We start from the raw sequence: 15,261 nt of genomic DNA on the forward strand, positions 1-15,261 counted from the left end.
TGCCTATTGTCTCGATGAATGAGCACTTGGTTGTCCCTCTCCTTTCCTCCCCCTTCTCCGCGAGGAGGTTTACAGTCTGTGTTTAATAGGCAAGTGTCAGCAATTACATGCTGTTCTTGACAGCATTGTTGAAGAAAAACAGGGAAAGGGCCACAGCTTGTTCTTCTGAATCCACTCTGATCAGCATGCTCCTGGAGAGTGTGTGCCTGTGTATCTTAAGGCTGGGAGGGATGTCATTTGGTGCCTGACAGTGGAACGGTGCAGTTGACTCTCTCTCTCTCTTCCTCTGCTATCCAATGACATCCAGTGGCTGAGAGTATGAAGCTGATGGTTGGGTCTTCTCTGTGCTGCATGCACACCTGACAGGCAGCTGTTAAGCCAAGCAAAGGCGAGCTTGGGGAGTTACAGTGTATGCATAAATGATAGGGGTATCTGTGCAGAAGGTGCGAAAGAAGCACTGGCCCCCTCCCCAAAGCCCCCCTTCCCCAAATGAAACGCACAGAGCAGCTAGTTTAACTACACCACACTCCTGCTACTGGCTGCCAAGAGGCTCAAAAAAATCCACCTTCACTTTTCAGTCAGAAGAGGCAGAAGTGGATGTGAGAGACAGAGACACTCAGAGACACTCACCGCGAAAGAGGGCAAGAGACTTGACTTTAAGAGACTCCTGCACTGACAACTCCATGCAGTTCGGAACAAGAGCAGCAGCGACCGAACCTGGTTTCATGGGGACATGGCAGAACGCTGACACGAACCTCTTGTTCAGAATGTCCCAGCAGGTATGTTGCTTTACTTTTTAATGCCACATGTTCACGTGTCGTCACTCTGGTGTTGTTGTTGTTGGGTTTCTTTTATGTCTGTGTGTTTGTGTTTGTTTATTTTTGCATTTTTAAAAAAAACTTGTCTGCATTTCACTTTTGTTGAACATTTTACGCTGCACAATTTCTGTAGTGTCATTGGAATGTTTATGCTTACTTCACTGCTTCCCAAAGGACTTAGTTTTTTCAAGGAAGGAGGGTTTTTTTTAAAAAAAAAATCAACACACTGTTAAATAAAAAAAATACCCTTTTATTGAAAGTTTTCAAAACAGGTCATTTTGCTCCTGGTAAGATTTGTTGCCTTTGTTTTCCTTTGTTTTCTTTCTTTTCCCGATACTACTCCCCCCCCCTTTTTAAAATTAAAAAGTATCTTAGTATATGAGCAATTTTTCTAAATCCCTCACCCACCCACTCACATATGTAAGCCCCCATATCAAAAGTGATACTTAAGGAGGGGGACTCAGAGCAGCTTAATTGAGTTCAGGTGACAGAAAGCAGCCTTGTTCAGGACTTAAAGAGAGAAGGAGAAGGGGAGAGAGAACTGTTGTGCTGGAATAGCTGCCAGCACAGAGCAGAGGGTCTTGAGATGAGACAGTTTTAGTTGTTCCGTCTCTCTTTTCTCTTTCTCTCTCTTTTCTCAAACACGCACATACACATACCGTTTCGACGGAGCTGTGTCTTGGCATCCTCCCCAGAGTAGCTGCTTCATCGGGGGCCGCCTTTAAGGCAGCTTGCTATGGCCCTTCTGACGGGAAAGCTAAAATGTTAACGGCAAGGCCAGTAATAACCCATAATTAATCACAGGGGCTGCTGGTGTCTCCGTACCACACACTTGGTGATACACACCCAAACATGCTGTGGCTACTCTTGCACAACCTTTTGGCTCTTCTGCCTGAAAAAGACACACTCTGAAGGACACACACACACAAACACAGAGACGCTTATACACAATTGAAGTGGGGAGAAGAGGAGGAGAAACTTTCAACTTGGATTGAATGCAAGGAGGGGAGGGAAGTGTCAAAAAGAGGGTCTTCTTTAAAAGAAAACATAAATACATATGCTTGTTTCTCCTCTTAAAAATAAAACAAATACTTTTTCTTTTTGGAAAAAGAGCTTCATATGTTTTGCACTAAAAAGTTGAAGTGACAAAAAGTTGTGGTTCAAAGAGCTCATTTATTTTATTTTTTTTACAAAATGAATGAATTCCATCACGTAAAAATGCTGTCATTTAGATCTCAATTATGGCACAGGAAATATCACTTGCCCTTGGTAATGTAAAGGAAAGAGCATTTGCTGTTAATTTTTAGGAAAAGGGGGGAAATTAAAAGTTGTCAAACTTACCAATCCCGAGGAGATAACCAGACATGAAGTTCCTAATGTATAACAGTTGTGTATAGAACAGAGTTTTAACAGCGTGGCTTTCTCTCTCCATAGGATGCCTGCATTCAAATAAGGTATATTTAGATCTATCCTGTAGAGGGACCCTGATTACAACTGATCCCAGCTTACCATTCAGAAATATAATCAACATAAGATAAAATGCAACTCCTTATGAATGATTCCTTACTTTTAAAGTAGAATAATAAAAACCCAGAAGATAATTTCAGATGTTGTGTACTTGAGATTTAAAATATGCTTGATTGCCCATTTTACTGGCCTAAGCTATTTTTATGTTCAGCAAAGGAAAAATCCCACAATTTACCTGTCATTCTGTATATGCATTGAAATACATCCATATACATTATGGTCTGCATCTTTGGAATAACTGCTTTTTTACAGCTTTGGTAACAAAAGTGTTAACTCGGCTAGAGCCAGATTAAGATCAATTGATAAATCACTGTTGAGCCACATATACAGTGTTCGATTGCCCATTTGAGTGTTTGACTTTTCCAGAGTTAGATATTCACAGTTTTGGGGAAGACTAGAAAACAGTCAATAGCAAAGCAGGGAGGACAAAATATAAGAAAAGGATGTTCTACCTAAATAGTATGACAGAAATAGTTATTTTGTGAAAGCATATGTCCATCCATAGAGCAGTTGTGACTTTTGTTGTTGTTGTTAGTGAGTTTTGCTGTTGCATGATAATCTTTAAAATGCTCTCCCCTCCATTCCTCCCTTTTCATTACTGGATACATATGGTCGTGTTTATTTTCTGAGTCTGTGTTGAGAAAAGAATAATAATACGTATAGTGTATAGCTAAATGCATGGCAGATGCTGTATCAGTGTGGATCACTCCACTGGAATACACATACAGACACAGTAGCATTGTAAAGGTGGTAATGATGAACATATTTATTTTGAAAGCGTGTGCTTTGCCTTTTCATCCATGGCGGCTAGAATACTGTTGTCTGTCTGAAACACTCTGGATAAACTTAGAAGTTTATATACAGATGCCCCACACCCCATCCTCAATGCAATTTAAGAGACTAAGTTCGTTCCACTAGCAATGGATAATAGTTTTAACTTGTTTAAACTTGATAATTATCATATAAGATGACTATCTATCTACCTATATAAAGCAGATTTCACTTTGCCAGGATACCTGAAAACATACCTGGCAGTAACAACTAGAAGATTCAATTTCCTTCTAAAAGTACTATGAGTGTTCATTATATTCATTTGTTTCCTTATCTATTTCTGATAATGATAGCTTTATAGCTTGTAAAAGTATTATTATTATTATTATTATTATTATTATTATTATTATTATTATTATGTATTTTCCTTGTGTTCAAAAGTAGAAGTAGTACAGGAAACGTGTGTATTACAAGCAAAACTTTTCTTGCTTTCATAAAAAATCTTTAGTGAGACTTTTGGGACAATCTGGAACCATTTTTTTCTCTTAAGTAATGAAATACACGGCATAAAGTATTATTACCTATACAATCCAATATTTGCTTAGGTCGAAGTTAAATGGTAATTTTAATTTCAGGTGGATTTGTGATACAGTGACGGAAAGCCAATAGCTGTACAGAGAGCAATATAAAACCTTCGTTCATACTATGTTGTGTGTTTTCAAAGCATGTAAGGGAAAGAAATAATTGTAAAAATACCACAGAGAACATAGGCGAGTTTTTATATGCCATTGTGTAATCTACACATCGTTTTGTTGTTGTGAGCCCTGGTAAAAGGTATACATGGAAATCCCCCTTATAATAGGACAGTTATACCTGGTTCAGGTTTAGGTTTGGAGAAGAGGATTAAGTACAGAGATCTGTAGGGTTGTTTTTTTTTTAAGTTAAAATTTGTCTGTTTAACCTTTTGTTGGTTCAGCTTACATACGTTAAAGAGAAAAAACAAACAAGCACAGCATTTTTGTAGATCCTTTGAAAAGGCTGTCCCTGTTCTGGATAGAGAAATAATTGCTGATAACCTCAAAGAACATAAATTTCAACTTTTTAAGGAAAGTTCTTCTTTGGGCCACTTTGATCAGTGACAAGTTGAGAATGACCAGACACCTTTGGCTTCTGGTAGACACCATGATTCAGTTCAGGGTGTGTGTATGCACACACGCAAGCCTGCACACACAGAGAATGTCCTATTCCCGCTTACAAGTACTTGCTTAAGAACTAGGAAAGGAAGGGCTATTTTTGATTGATAAATAAAAATAGAAAGCTTTCCTGATTTTTCTGCTTTCATAAATGTTTTGTGCATTTGTCAGAATAAGAAATGTCACTCTCCTTCTTCGAGTTTACCTTAAGGGCTGTGATGTTCTAAAATACTTTTAAGCAATGAGACCATAACAGCAAAATAGCAATAACCCACAATGACACAAAATGCCAGGGATGAGCAAAGGCTTTGCAGACCTCTCTTCTGCTTTGAATGAAAAAGAGAGATTTCTCTTGGAAAATATCCCTTCAGCCAGTTAAAAGGCATGCACAGTAATTTCAATTTCACCCAGTGATGTGATAAAATTGAACACATTATTTCATTGTGTAACTGTATCTTACTAAAGGACAACCGTCTTGACATTCTCGTACACTCTCCTTATTTAACTCCCAGCAAATAATATTAGTAGTGACAATGTTCCTATTGTGCATTAGATTCCTTCATTAGCATGATGTCTTTAGTTATCACCAGAGAAATCATATCCTAGATAGGTGAGTAATAAACAAGGAAACTAAAAATCAGATCATTAGAGGTCTTTAACGTGGATGTATCTATCCATTAGAGACACTGAAGGGGTTGTCGAATGTTCTGTTTATTTGTTTGTATGCGTGTTATAAATGCCTCCTATTTTTTCACATAGAAATGTACCTTTTCTGGGAAAAGAATTTGTGCTGCACATATCTGGATTGTGCACATCTAAACTATGGTAAAAATTGTGAGATTGAAAATTAAGTACATCACATATATTTTTGTTGTGGTAGTGTACTGCATCTCAGAATAGATGATATGTACTCTATTTACTGAAGTGGTGGTTACATTAGAAATGTGTCTGTGTCTAACTACAGATCAGATGCACTGAGAGTGAAGGAAAAAAATAAAGATTTTCCCCCATGTAAGAACATTTTTATTTAATATTCTCTATATAGCACATAATTTTTAAGGTAAGGACACTGCATTTTTGTAAATTAAAATACATATCAGGTGCATGTTAACAAGGGAAGCCCAATTCAGAGATCTCCTGTTTATGAGCAATCATTTGAAATTGATACTTCTTGTGTTTTACTTTTCTTATACAATATTGAAGGTCATTCTGCATGCTTGTTCCTTTTATTCAAAAGTATATCTTGTCAGATTGTAGATGCTACACAGTTTATTCCTTTAAATGCATGATGACTTTAAAAGTTTGTTGATCTTTAAAAGTTATCACAAGTAGTTCAGCAAGAAGTGTGTATTTTTCAATCTACTTGGTCTTGGAGAGAAATAAGTATTTTATGCCACATGCTTTGGCATGTGCATGGCCTCCAAAACATGGATATTTGGAGGTAGCCAAGGTAATGAATACGTTGCAAAGGAAAAACCTAGGAAGTATCTTGCCATCAAAAGAATATTATATAAAAATGCCAACAACATTCTTTTCCATTTTGAAGATGTCATATCTTCAAAACTGTCACTTGCTCTCTTGTGCATAGGAATGTATATACATCAATATGGCATTCAGGTTTTGCAACCATGTGTGCACAACTATATATGTGTTGCAGAAAGATTTCTGTTCTACCGTATCACTAGCAAGTAAATTCCTGTGATATCACTAGGATTTACTCACAAGAAATTGTTAGCAAAGGTGTGTCTAGTATCACATTCATTAATGTCTTTATATGTAGTATCACATTTTAAGAATTATTTACTTTTTTCATGTAGGGATATAAATGTGTGTGTGTAAAATCACAGCATGTAAGTTTATATCCATAGTTTTGTGTGTGAGAGATAAAGGGTATTGAATAGAATCAATTTATTCTAATGCATTATTTGCAATCAATGGGTTAGAATGAGGTTGTTTTGCATGTATGTATGCACACCATAGATTTTATATGTAATCACACACACATACATATATGCACACAACTTATGTGTATTACAGAAAGGTTTCTGTTCTGCCGTATCATTAGCAGGTAAATTCCTATGATATCACTAGGATTTACTCACAAGAAATTGTTAGCAAAGGTGTGTCTAGTATCACATTCATTAACGTCTTTAGATGTAGCATCACATCTCAAAAATGTTTATTTACTTTTTTCATATCGAGATATAAATGTGTGTCTGTAAAATCACAGCATGTAAGTTTATATCCATACTTTTGTGTGTGTGATAGAGGGTACTGAATAGAATCAATTTATTCTAATGCATTACTTGTAATCAATGGGTTAGAATGAGGTTGTTTTGCATGTATGTATTGCACATCATAGGTTTTATATGTAATCACACACACATTCATATACACACAACTTATGGGTGTTGCAGAAAGGTTTCTGTTCTACCATATCATTAGCAAGTAAATTCCTGTGATATCACCAGGATTTACTCACAAGAAGTTGTTAGCATCACATCTCAAAAATGTTTATTTACTTTTTTCATGTAGTGATATAAATGTGTGTCTGTAAAGTCACATCATTTAAGTTTATATCCATACTTTTGTGTGTGTGTGATAGAGGGTAATGAATAAAATCAATTTATTCTAACACATTACTTGCAATCAATGGGTTAGAATTGCATGCATGTATGTATGTATTACATACCATAGGTTTTATATGTAATCACACACACACATGCATATATGCACACAACTTTTGCATTTCTAAGAATTGTGATTTGGATCTGTATGTGTGTGAAGTATGCAATTAGTATGTTTGTGGGAGGGGAGCATGAGAAGATGCACAAAGGCATGTGTGTATTAAAAATACTTAATGGAAGTATTGTTTTACGCATGTGGAAAAGCAAGTTATGTGTATATCCTCAGATCGAAGCGCATGACATTTTTTCTTGCAACTTCAAAGGCATATGTCACTTGCCATTACAGGAAACATAGAGGCATCTACTCTGGCGACTTAAAGGATGCTCTGAATGGTGAATAAAAATGTCAGTTCAGTGGTATAATGCTAGTTTTAAAATGGTTAATTTGGGATCCCTATGGATCTCCTTCAGATTAACACAGTTAACTCAGCAGCAGCATTCTGAGATGTAGCCACAGCAGCAGCAGGAGCATTGTCTCCTGCTTCAAGGATGGCTTGCCTTGACTTCTAACCCTGGCTAATTAGATGTTGAATAAAGCATCTCTGAGACGTTGGGGGCAAAAGTGAGTTGGTCACAGCTGAGGTAAGATTGCTGGGACCGTGGCGATAGTAGAAGAATGCTCAATCACCAGGTCATTATGACACTGGAAGCGATTGCAAGGGAACACGCTGTTTACTGATACAGAGCTGGCGTCATAAGTTAGAAACAAAAAAGCTTTATTGAATTTTCTCCCCTTCACCAGCAATATTCAACGCCCTGCACTGAGACTTTCTATATCGCTCGAATTTTCATTCATGTAGGTCACTAGAGCTTCACAGCGTAGGTTTTCAGAATGCAGTGTGCCAAGCAGGTTTACAAAGTTAAAGGGAATCCTCAGAAAGAAGTGAGTAAGGGGGGAGAGATGAAAATATATATGTAAGGTCCGAAATGATTTCTCTCTCCCCACCTCCTCATTTACACTTGAACTTCCTTGATTGCTTGCAGTCCACAAAGTAATTACGTCAGCATGTTGAATTTATGTTCGTTATTTTGCATGTGCTGTGAGTTGTGTATGCACAACAACAAGGTAATATAGGATTCCTTTAGTTTAGCAGGGAAGATTCTGCTCAGGCTCCCAAGTGGAAAGTGCGCCACATAATCAATATGTTTTTCTATCATGACGTGAACAACCAAACCGCTTTCTAATCAAATGTCCAAAATAAAAATAAAGACAAAATATATGAGAAGATAACTAAAGAAAGACTTTCCTTAGAAGCAGTTGGGATTCAGGATTGTTTTAAGAAAGGACAGCTACATAATAAGACTTGTGGTGTGAGAATAGGGGCACTACATTTTTGAATGAGGATTGATGTATATCAGATTTTGTATCTACAACCCCAAAGTGAAGAGAAACAGCCATCATTGGTGAAACGAGTAGCATGCTTAAAAGGGGAAGTAATAAATATCAGAAAAAAATCAATTTACAAATAGCACTGTAAGTGTACAAGAATGTGAATTCATTTATGTCATTCTTTTGTATGTAAAATCAGTGATACAAATAACTTCACTTGCTACAGTTTGTCTATCATTGTGTATCTATGTGCATATCAAGGCTTGCATCTGTGTTCAGCAGGAGATGTTTGTTTTTGGTGTGTTCCTCTGTATTGATGATTGACGTGACAAGATATATCCAAGAAATTGATTTGCTAAGGAAAGACTAATTTTATATATGGAATTTCTAGTCTGTGTAAAGAAGTGAGTACTAGGATTTAAGCTACACTTCCTGGTGTATTGTGTATATACTGAATAGGAATCCAGGAGTAGTGACTATTTTGGCATATGCTGAGTGGGATAATCCATAGTGAGAAAGAATGTTATCAAAGGACTACATTCCTTTCATTTGTTCAGATTACACATTTGGGTGAACTTTATTATATATGGTTATTTTTTTTTAAATGTGGCAGCTTTTTCAAAAAAACCTCCCAGTGTTTTTGTAAGCTAAAAGAAAAAAAAATGACCCAATTATCATTTATAACAGTTATTGTTATACATTGCAGTGATACACGCATAGACTTTTTTTTTATTTCAGTGAAACACAATCCAGATGAATGTAAACCAGCATAATGCTGTTTAGTTTCTTAGAAATAAGTCTCACTGGGCTCACGGAGTATGCTGCATAAACATGCCCAGGATCAGTTTGAAATCCTAATGGAAATGGAACATAAGTACACTTGCTGTGTTTTCCATAGGACTCTGAACAAAATATTCTCCTTTCTAATGCTGTTTGTGTTACAGATAAATATTTCTAATGTTCAATGTAAGGTGGAAGAGAAATGAAATGCACATTGTAGGCAATATGGTTTAAAAATAAAAAGAACCCTCTTTTGTATTTTGCATCTAAATATGCATAGTTAGCAAGGGAAACTATGTATTGAGTTCTCTCTTTACAGTGAGAGAATCACAAAAAAATTTAGACTCATAGCAGTGGGCTAGTATTTAAAAACACGGTTACCCTACTTTCCATGCCCATGGAGCACAACGTTGAGTCCTGTATGAAGCAAAGCCATTGTGCTTTTCCCCCCTTACAGTCTTTTGCTTTAAATCTCTTAACGTAAACTATAAAAGCAATCTGTTCCTCTAGTCTGGCCTAATTTATCTGGTAGACAATTACATTCCTTAATTTGATTGTCTTGCCAACCATTTTTTTTTAAATCTTCAAATTCCTCACCAAAAGTTTAAACATTTGCAGTTGTGACAATGTGGTTCATTTTCATTTTAGGAGAGTATGAAATAATTTATTGTCTTTGCTTGTCTTATCCAATTAGAAAAAAAATGTTTTAGTGTTTCCTGAAGTGGAATTAAGATAAAGGAATTCCTGATTTTGTTTCAGTTTTGCAATCAGATAAGTGTTTAGCGAAGTAAATGTGGTAAATTAAATGGAAGCATGGGCGTTGACCATTGAAAATCTTCATTGACTTTGGATGGTTTGTAAAGGTGTCCACACTTAGGCAATGAAATGGAGAAGTTCCATTATTTTGCCTCATGAATTTCCCTGTAAGAGAAGACAGAATAAAAATGTGTGACCAGATGCCTTGGCTTATCATGCTTGAGTGTTGAAAAGCTCTTCAATCCAATCTTTATGGTATATCAGGAAGAATAGCGTATACTGCATTCTTAAGTGTTTCCCCAGTATTTTGGTGTTTTCTTTCTGGTCTTTTCTGACCAGTAAGAATTTCTGTCAGAACTTGCAAGGCATTCATTGCATCCCAACCCAATGAAATAAAATACAATGAAATATCTTTGCTGTAGAAAAGACATTTGAAAATGAGTTCTGTTTTCCACGCAGCTGACTGCTAATGGAGGACGTATTAAATTTGTCTTTATTTATTGTAGCTCAGATCTGTGAATTAAATGAAATAATTGTATATAAATGATACATTTTCCTATAATATATCTTTGGAGACAACAATAGTGTTATAAAAAATTAAATCTTGGAAGCTGAAAAAGATGTTTGGCATTGATAGTGGGCATTTGGAATTCCACATTGAAATCAATCAGTGTGAGAGTTAGTCACGTGATTGACACTTTCCTGTTGAAATCAATTACTCATACATTTCAATCATATGCATATTTACTGAGAAGGAACTTCTACTTTGTTTTGTGGCAAAATATTTGCAAAAGGGAAAAAAGTGGTTGGTTTTGGAATAATCAGGCATGAAAACGGAACACCCTGTTGATGCCTCAGCCTCTTTGAATACCCTACAGCACTTGACATTGCCAGCATGCCTTCTGCAGCTGGTGGCATATGACTGTCATTTTGCAGGCAGGATATACGGAGAGATTTTACACAATGGAGGCATTCATGAAAGCATTCCTCATCTGGGACTCCTGCAAACCCTCATTTTATTGACCCTGTCAGGATTTAACTGGTACGCTGTCAGGTTATGTGTTGCTTTATCTATATTTGTCCCCCCCCCCCCCCCTTAAATTAGAAATCACCAAGAGATTGAGGCAAAGGAAGCAGGGAGGAAGAATACCTTCATTACTCAGGTTCAGCATTTTATACCTAGATAGATTTACATAGACGTTCCTGAATGAGGATAAGTGCATCTGATTGCATTTTCTGTCTTTTGGGTACAGGGACTAAAAACAACATCGGATGATACATGATTTGTAACATGAAGAGACTTGGGCATTGAGGACATACTTCAGATTCTCTTCCAATGTGCAGCAAAACTTTTGCTTGTTTCAATATATCCCAGCTTGCATTCACAGACTTTGTTCTGACTCTGGGTTCAGCATAACTAAAGTTAAGTACTGTTGTCACATTGGTGGTTTTTAAAAAGGCTTAATAAGGTGTCAGAAGATACAGGAAACTGGGTTCTGTATCTTTTTGTCCACACCTTGAAAATTTAAGGTCAGCCTTCTTCAATCTGGCACCCCCCAGATGTGAATGGATTACAGTCTTCACAGTCCCTAGCCTCATGGACATCATGTCTAGGTAAGCAAAACCTGTGTTGTGATGTCATGGTTCTACTCATAACAACTCTATTGTTATGAGTTTCAATTGTATTAAAAAGGGACATCCCAATGCACAATGGGACATCATGAAATGTGCAATGTATTCCTTAGAAGAGCATAGAAATAGAAATGGAGTGGCAACAGTTAGGTGTCTACATATCTCTCATGACATCTAGATAAACTTTAAAACTGTTCAAGTCTTATGCATATTTTTATTTAGGTTTAAGCCTCAAATCATGATCAGTGGGGTTGCTTAAAACAATGCATTAGAAAGAAGAGCAGATCTTGTATACAAAAGTTTACCTGCATTACTCTGATTTGTCACAAAATTAAATTAAATCTCCCGTTTTGCCTTTATAGTTGGCCATAAAATCGTCATTACATGGTTGTGGTCAATTCAGATTTATACAAGAAGGGACATGCTTGTATAGGACCTTTTTTATATAGGACCTTTTTTGTATAGGACATTTTATTGTAAATAAATGAATCTAATTTGCTAGTTGCTCATTAAAACTTTGCATTTGATCCCAAGGGTGTTTACGTAGCTCTGTAAACAACTTTCCATAGAAAGCACAGTGCAACGGAAGAACTTAATTTCAAATTATTCTGTTCTCATTTTTCAATACTGATAGAAAGAATTCAAGATCACCCTTCCACCTACAATTAATAGCAAATAAGTTGGAGACAAGTCCTTTTCTAAGTTACAGTCTACCACATGAATACTTGGGCAAGCCTTCTTGAAGAGAGTTTATATTCTGCATGGCCCTTAATTTCACTGGGGCATTCAGAGGTGTCCTCAGTTATTTGTCTCCCTTAAGAAGGTTTCTTAAGAGTCTTTCAGACACATACTTACATTTATCCATGGAATATTCCAACTCTAATAAGTCATAATAACTGGGTTTAATTTGATTTTTTTTACACATTCAGTATTTTAAATATTACTGCATGCAGTACTGGCAAGAAAATCCTAAGCATGTTTACCTGGAAGTAAGACTCACAATTTACTATAAAGCCTATTCCCAAGTAAGTAGGCATAGATTTTACAGATACATGTGTGTGGCATTGTAATAATGCTTGGAAAGGTAAACGGCAGTAACAAAAGAGGAAGATGGCATTAAGGTTGAATAGATTTTGAGGTCTCTCATTCATTGGGTTGCCATAAGATGAAGTTGACTTGATGGCAATTACCAACAAGGACTTGATGCAGAGATCAAGAGATAAGAGATCCAAATGTGGTTACAAAGCAAGTAGTATATTTAAATAAATTCTCATCTTGTGGTTAAATAGTAGAAAAACCAAAAATTGCTATCAGGCGTGGTCCCCTGAGGCTGAAGTTATATAACCTATGAGTGGTTAACTCGATATAGAAAAAGACAACTTGTGCTGTAAGGAGGTAAATAAAAGCCATCATTTGAAAGGTCACAACAGAGGTCTTTGCAAGCAACTAGGATTGTCTTTTAATCTGTATTCTAACATTTGGAATTTGGTGCAGCACATCATCACCTTGTGCTACCATAGGGCCAATTCCTCCCCATTCTAGTATGTCAGCTTCTAGAAATCAGTAGTAACATACAGCCCAGGAGCATCAATATGCATTCACTGTCTAGGTCAGATACACAGTATAACCTTTCTCCTACTATAAAAATAAAACAAGAAAAGATTCAAACAGGTTTTTTGGGTATCATTACAATTTAAACTGGAACCAATAAAGCCAAGCATTGTACTGAAGTAGCACTGGTGACACAGCATAAGACTGGAGGATCAGTGAGTCGTTTGTTACACAATTGTGTGTTGCAACTGTTTAAGGGAGCAAACTGTTCTGTGTTATTTTTGAAGGGCAAAAGTCCTATAACTAAGGGCAAGTGAACTTTTTCATTTTGTCAGATTGCTTACCAGTTTTGTAAATCTAATAAGACAAAATATTCTGAGGATATGAACTGATGGACAAATGGTTCTAATTGCAGAACTATTCTGATGAAAATAATGTGTTGCTCAATCCGTGCTAGTTTATTCTTTCGCTATAGCAAATCTATAGCTGTGTTGCCTCTGATAAGTAAAGGCTTTGTCATATAGTTGCTTCTCTATGGCTTTACTGTGATCACTAAATTTCTGTAAATAGAGGAATGACTTTTGCACCTATTCTGGACCCTTACCCCCACATAAAAACTACACGGCCTTCTGTTTCACTGATTGCCTGTTATCAAATGAATAGCTTAAAATAGGAATATAAGCATGTCAGAAATATATTTTCTTTTCAGAAAAAGAAAGGATTTTTTGTTACTACTAATTACATTAGTAGAAATACCAGGAATAATTGAAAAAGGCATATGGCTATCATGGATAAATAGTAAGGTTTGTATTCAGGTGAAGGAACAGAGGAAGAGAAATACGTTAAGAAGAAAATGCAAACTAAAAATCTATTGGAATTTTTTTTTTCATGTCAGGAGCGACTTCAGTTGCTTCTGGAGTGAAAGAATTGGCCATCTGCAGGACGTTGCCCAGGGGACGCCCAGATGTTTTGATGTTTTACCATCCTTGTGGAAAGCTTCTCTCATGTCCCCGCATGGAGCTGGAGCTGATAGAGGGAGCTCATCCGCGCTCTCCCCAGGTGGGATTTGAACCTGGCAGCTTGCAGATCAGCAGCCCAACCTTTAAGTCACAAGGCTTTAAGCCACTACTCCACCAGGGGCTCCGATCTATTGGAATAAAAAAGTGGTGGTCCTCATGGATAACACTATATTTCAAAGTGATGACCAAGATTATACAAAATTGATAATGAAGCACTGAATCTTTGCAAATGTATTGCTTTGCATCATATTGGATAAGTATATCATTTGGCTGATGAACATCCTGATGTTTTCAAAGAGACATCATGATGAGTAACTTTTACTGGAAAAGAAATAAGGGTCTCTGTGTATAGAAAAATACCAAGTCTAGTTGTTAACCTAAAAATGGTTATTGATTACCAGTGACATGGGGAGGGGGTGAGGATAGGAAATACATTTCTATATTTCTATATCGTGCTCTGTCTGGTTCTGGAAATGAAATAATCCCATCCATAAGCACCATAAATATTTTTTTCCAGATGCAGGGTTGGTATATCTGGTCCACAAAGGGAAAGTCACATCCAGTAATGTTCCCATTGATTTTGCATTACCAATTAAGAATAAACATCCCCACCTGTTGTCTGAGGCCATTGGTAGTATGCAACTCCTTGTGAGGGTGATTATCTCTAAAACAGTTTTATTTTCTCAGTATAATGCATGCTGATGCAAATGAACTGAATACAAAACTAGATACATTTAGATATTGTGAAGCATCGCAATCTTTGGCTACAAGTGATTTCCCCCATTTGTTCCTGTTATACCTCCCTCTGCCTTTCTCCCCACTGTACAATTTAGCATGGAATCTTGAACCTAACACATGAAATCCTATAAAATCACAAACTAGGGGTGAGGGGGGATATAAAATGTTACATTGGGGAAAGGGAGGGAATGTGGTACAGGCGGATACCAGCTGGAATCTGATGTATGTATATGATCTCTTCTGTGGTACCATTTTATTGATGAGGTGGGAATGTAGCTAAACAGAAGCTACAGCTGTTTTGTTAAATAAGAACTCATACAAGCTCCAGCTGTGAACGTATGGATTCACATTGTGGATAAAATCTCATTTAGGTATGCAAAGAAAGTTTTATTCATGCACAGAGTTTTATTTACACACTTACCAGCGACGCCAAAGAAGAAATGTAACCTCTGAGTTTTG

The 15,261-nt window shown here is 36.6% G+C and overlaps 1 protein-coding gene across 4 annotated transcripts in view; it reads left to right on the forward strand.

Annotated features, from left to right (window-relative positions):
- Positions 1 to 15,261, forward strand: part of bnc2 (basonuclin zinc finger protein 2) — a 472,589-nt gene that overhangs the window by 156,440 nt on the left and 300,888 nt on the right. For 3 of the 4 annotated variants that reach the window (XM_062971890.1, XM_062971893.1, XM_062971889.1), the window contains exon 2: positions 579 to 779. In XM_062971890.1, the coding sequence (XP_062827960.1) occupies positions 579 to 779 (201 nt within the window). Of the gene's footprint in view, positions 1 to 578; positions 780 to 15,261 lie in introns of those variants that run through there. The other variant, XM_062971892.1, reaches the window with a different exon arrangement.

This window comes from Anolis carolinensis, chromosome 2, assembly GCF_035594765.1.
Source record: "Anolis carolinensis isolate JA03-04 chromosome 2, rAnoCar3.1.pri, whole genome shotgun sequence".
Classification (NCBI taxonomy): domain Eukaryota; kingdom Metazoa; phylum Chordata; class Lepidosauria; order Squamata; family Dactyloidae; genus Anolis; species Anolis carolinensis.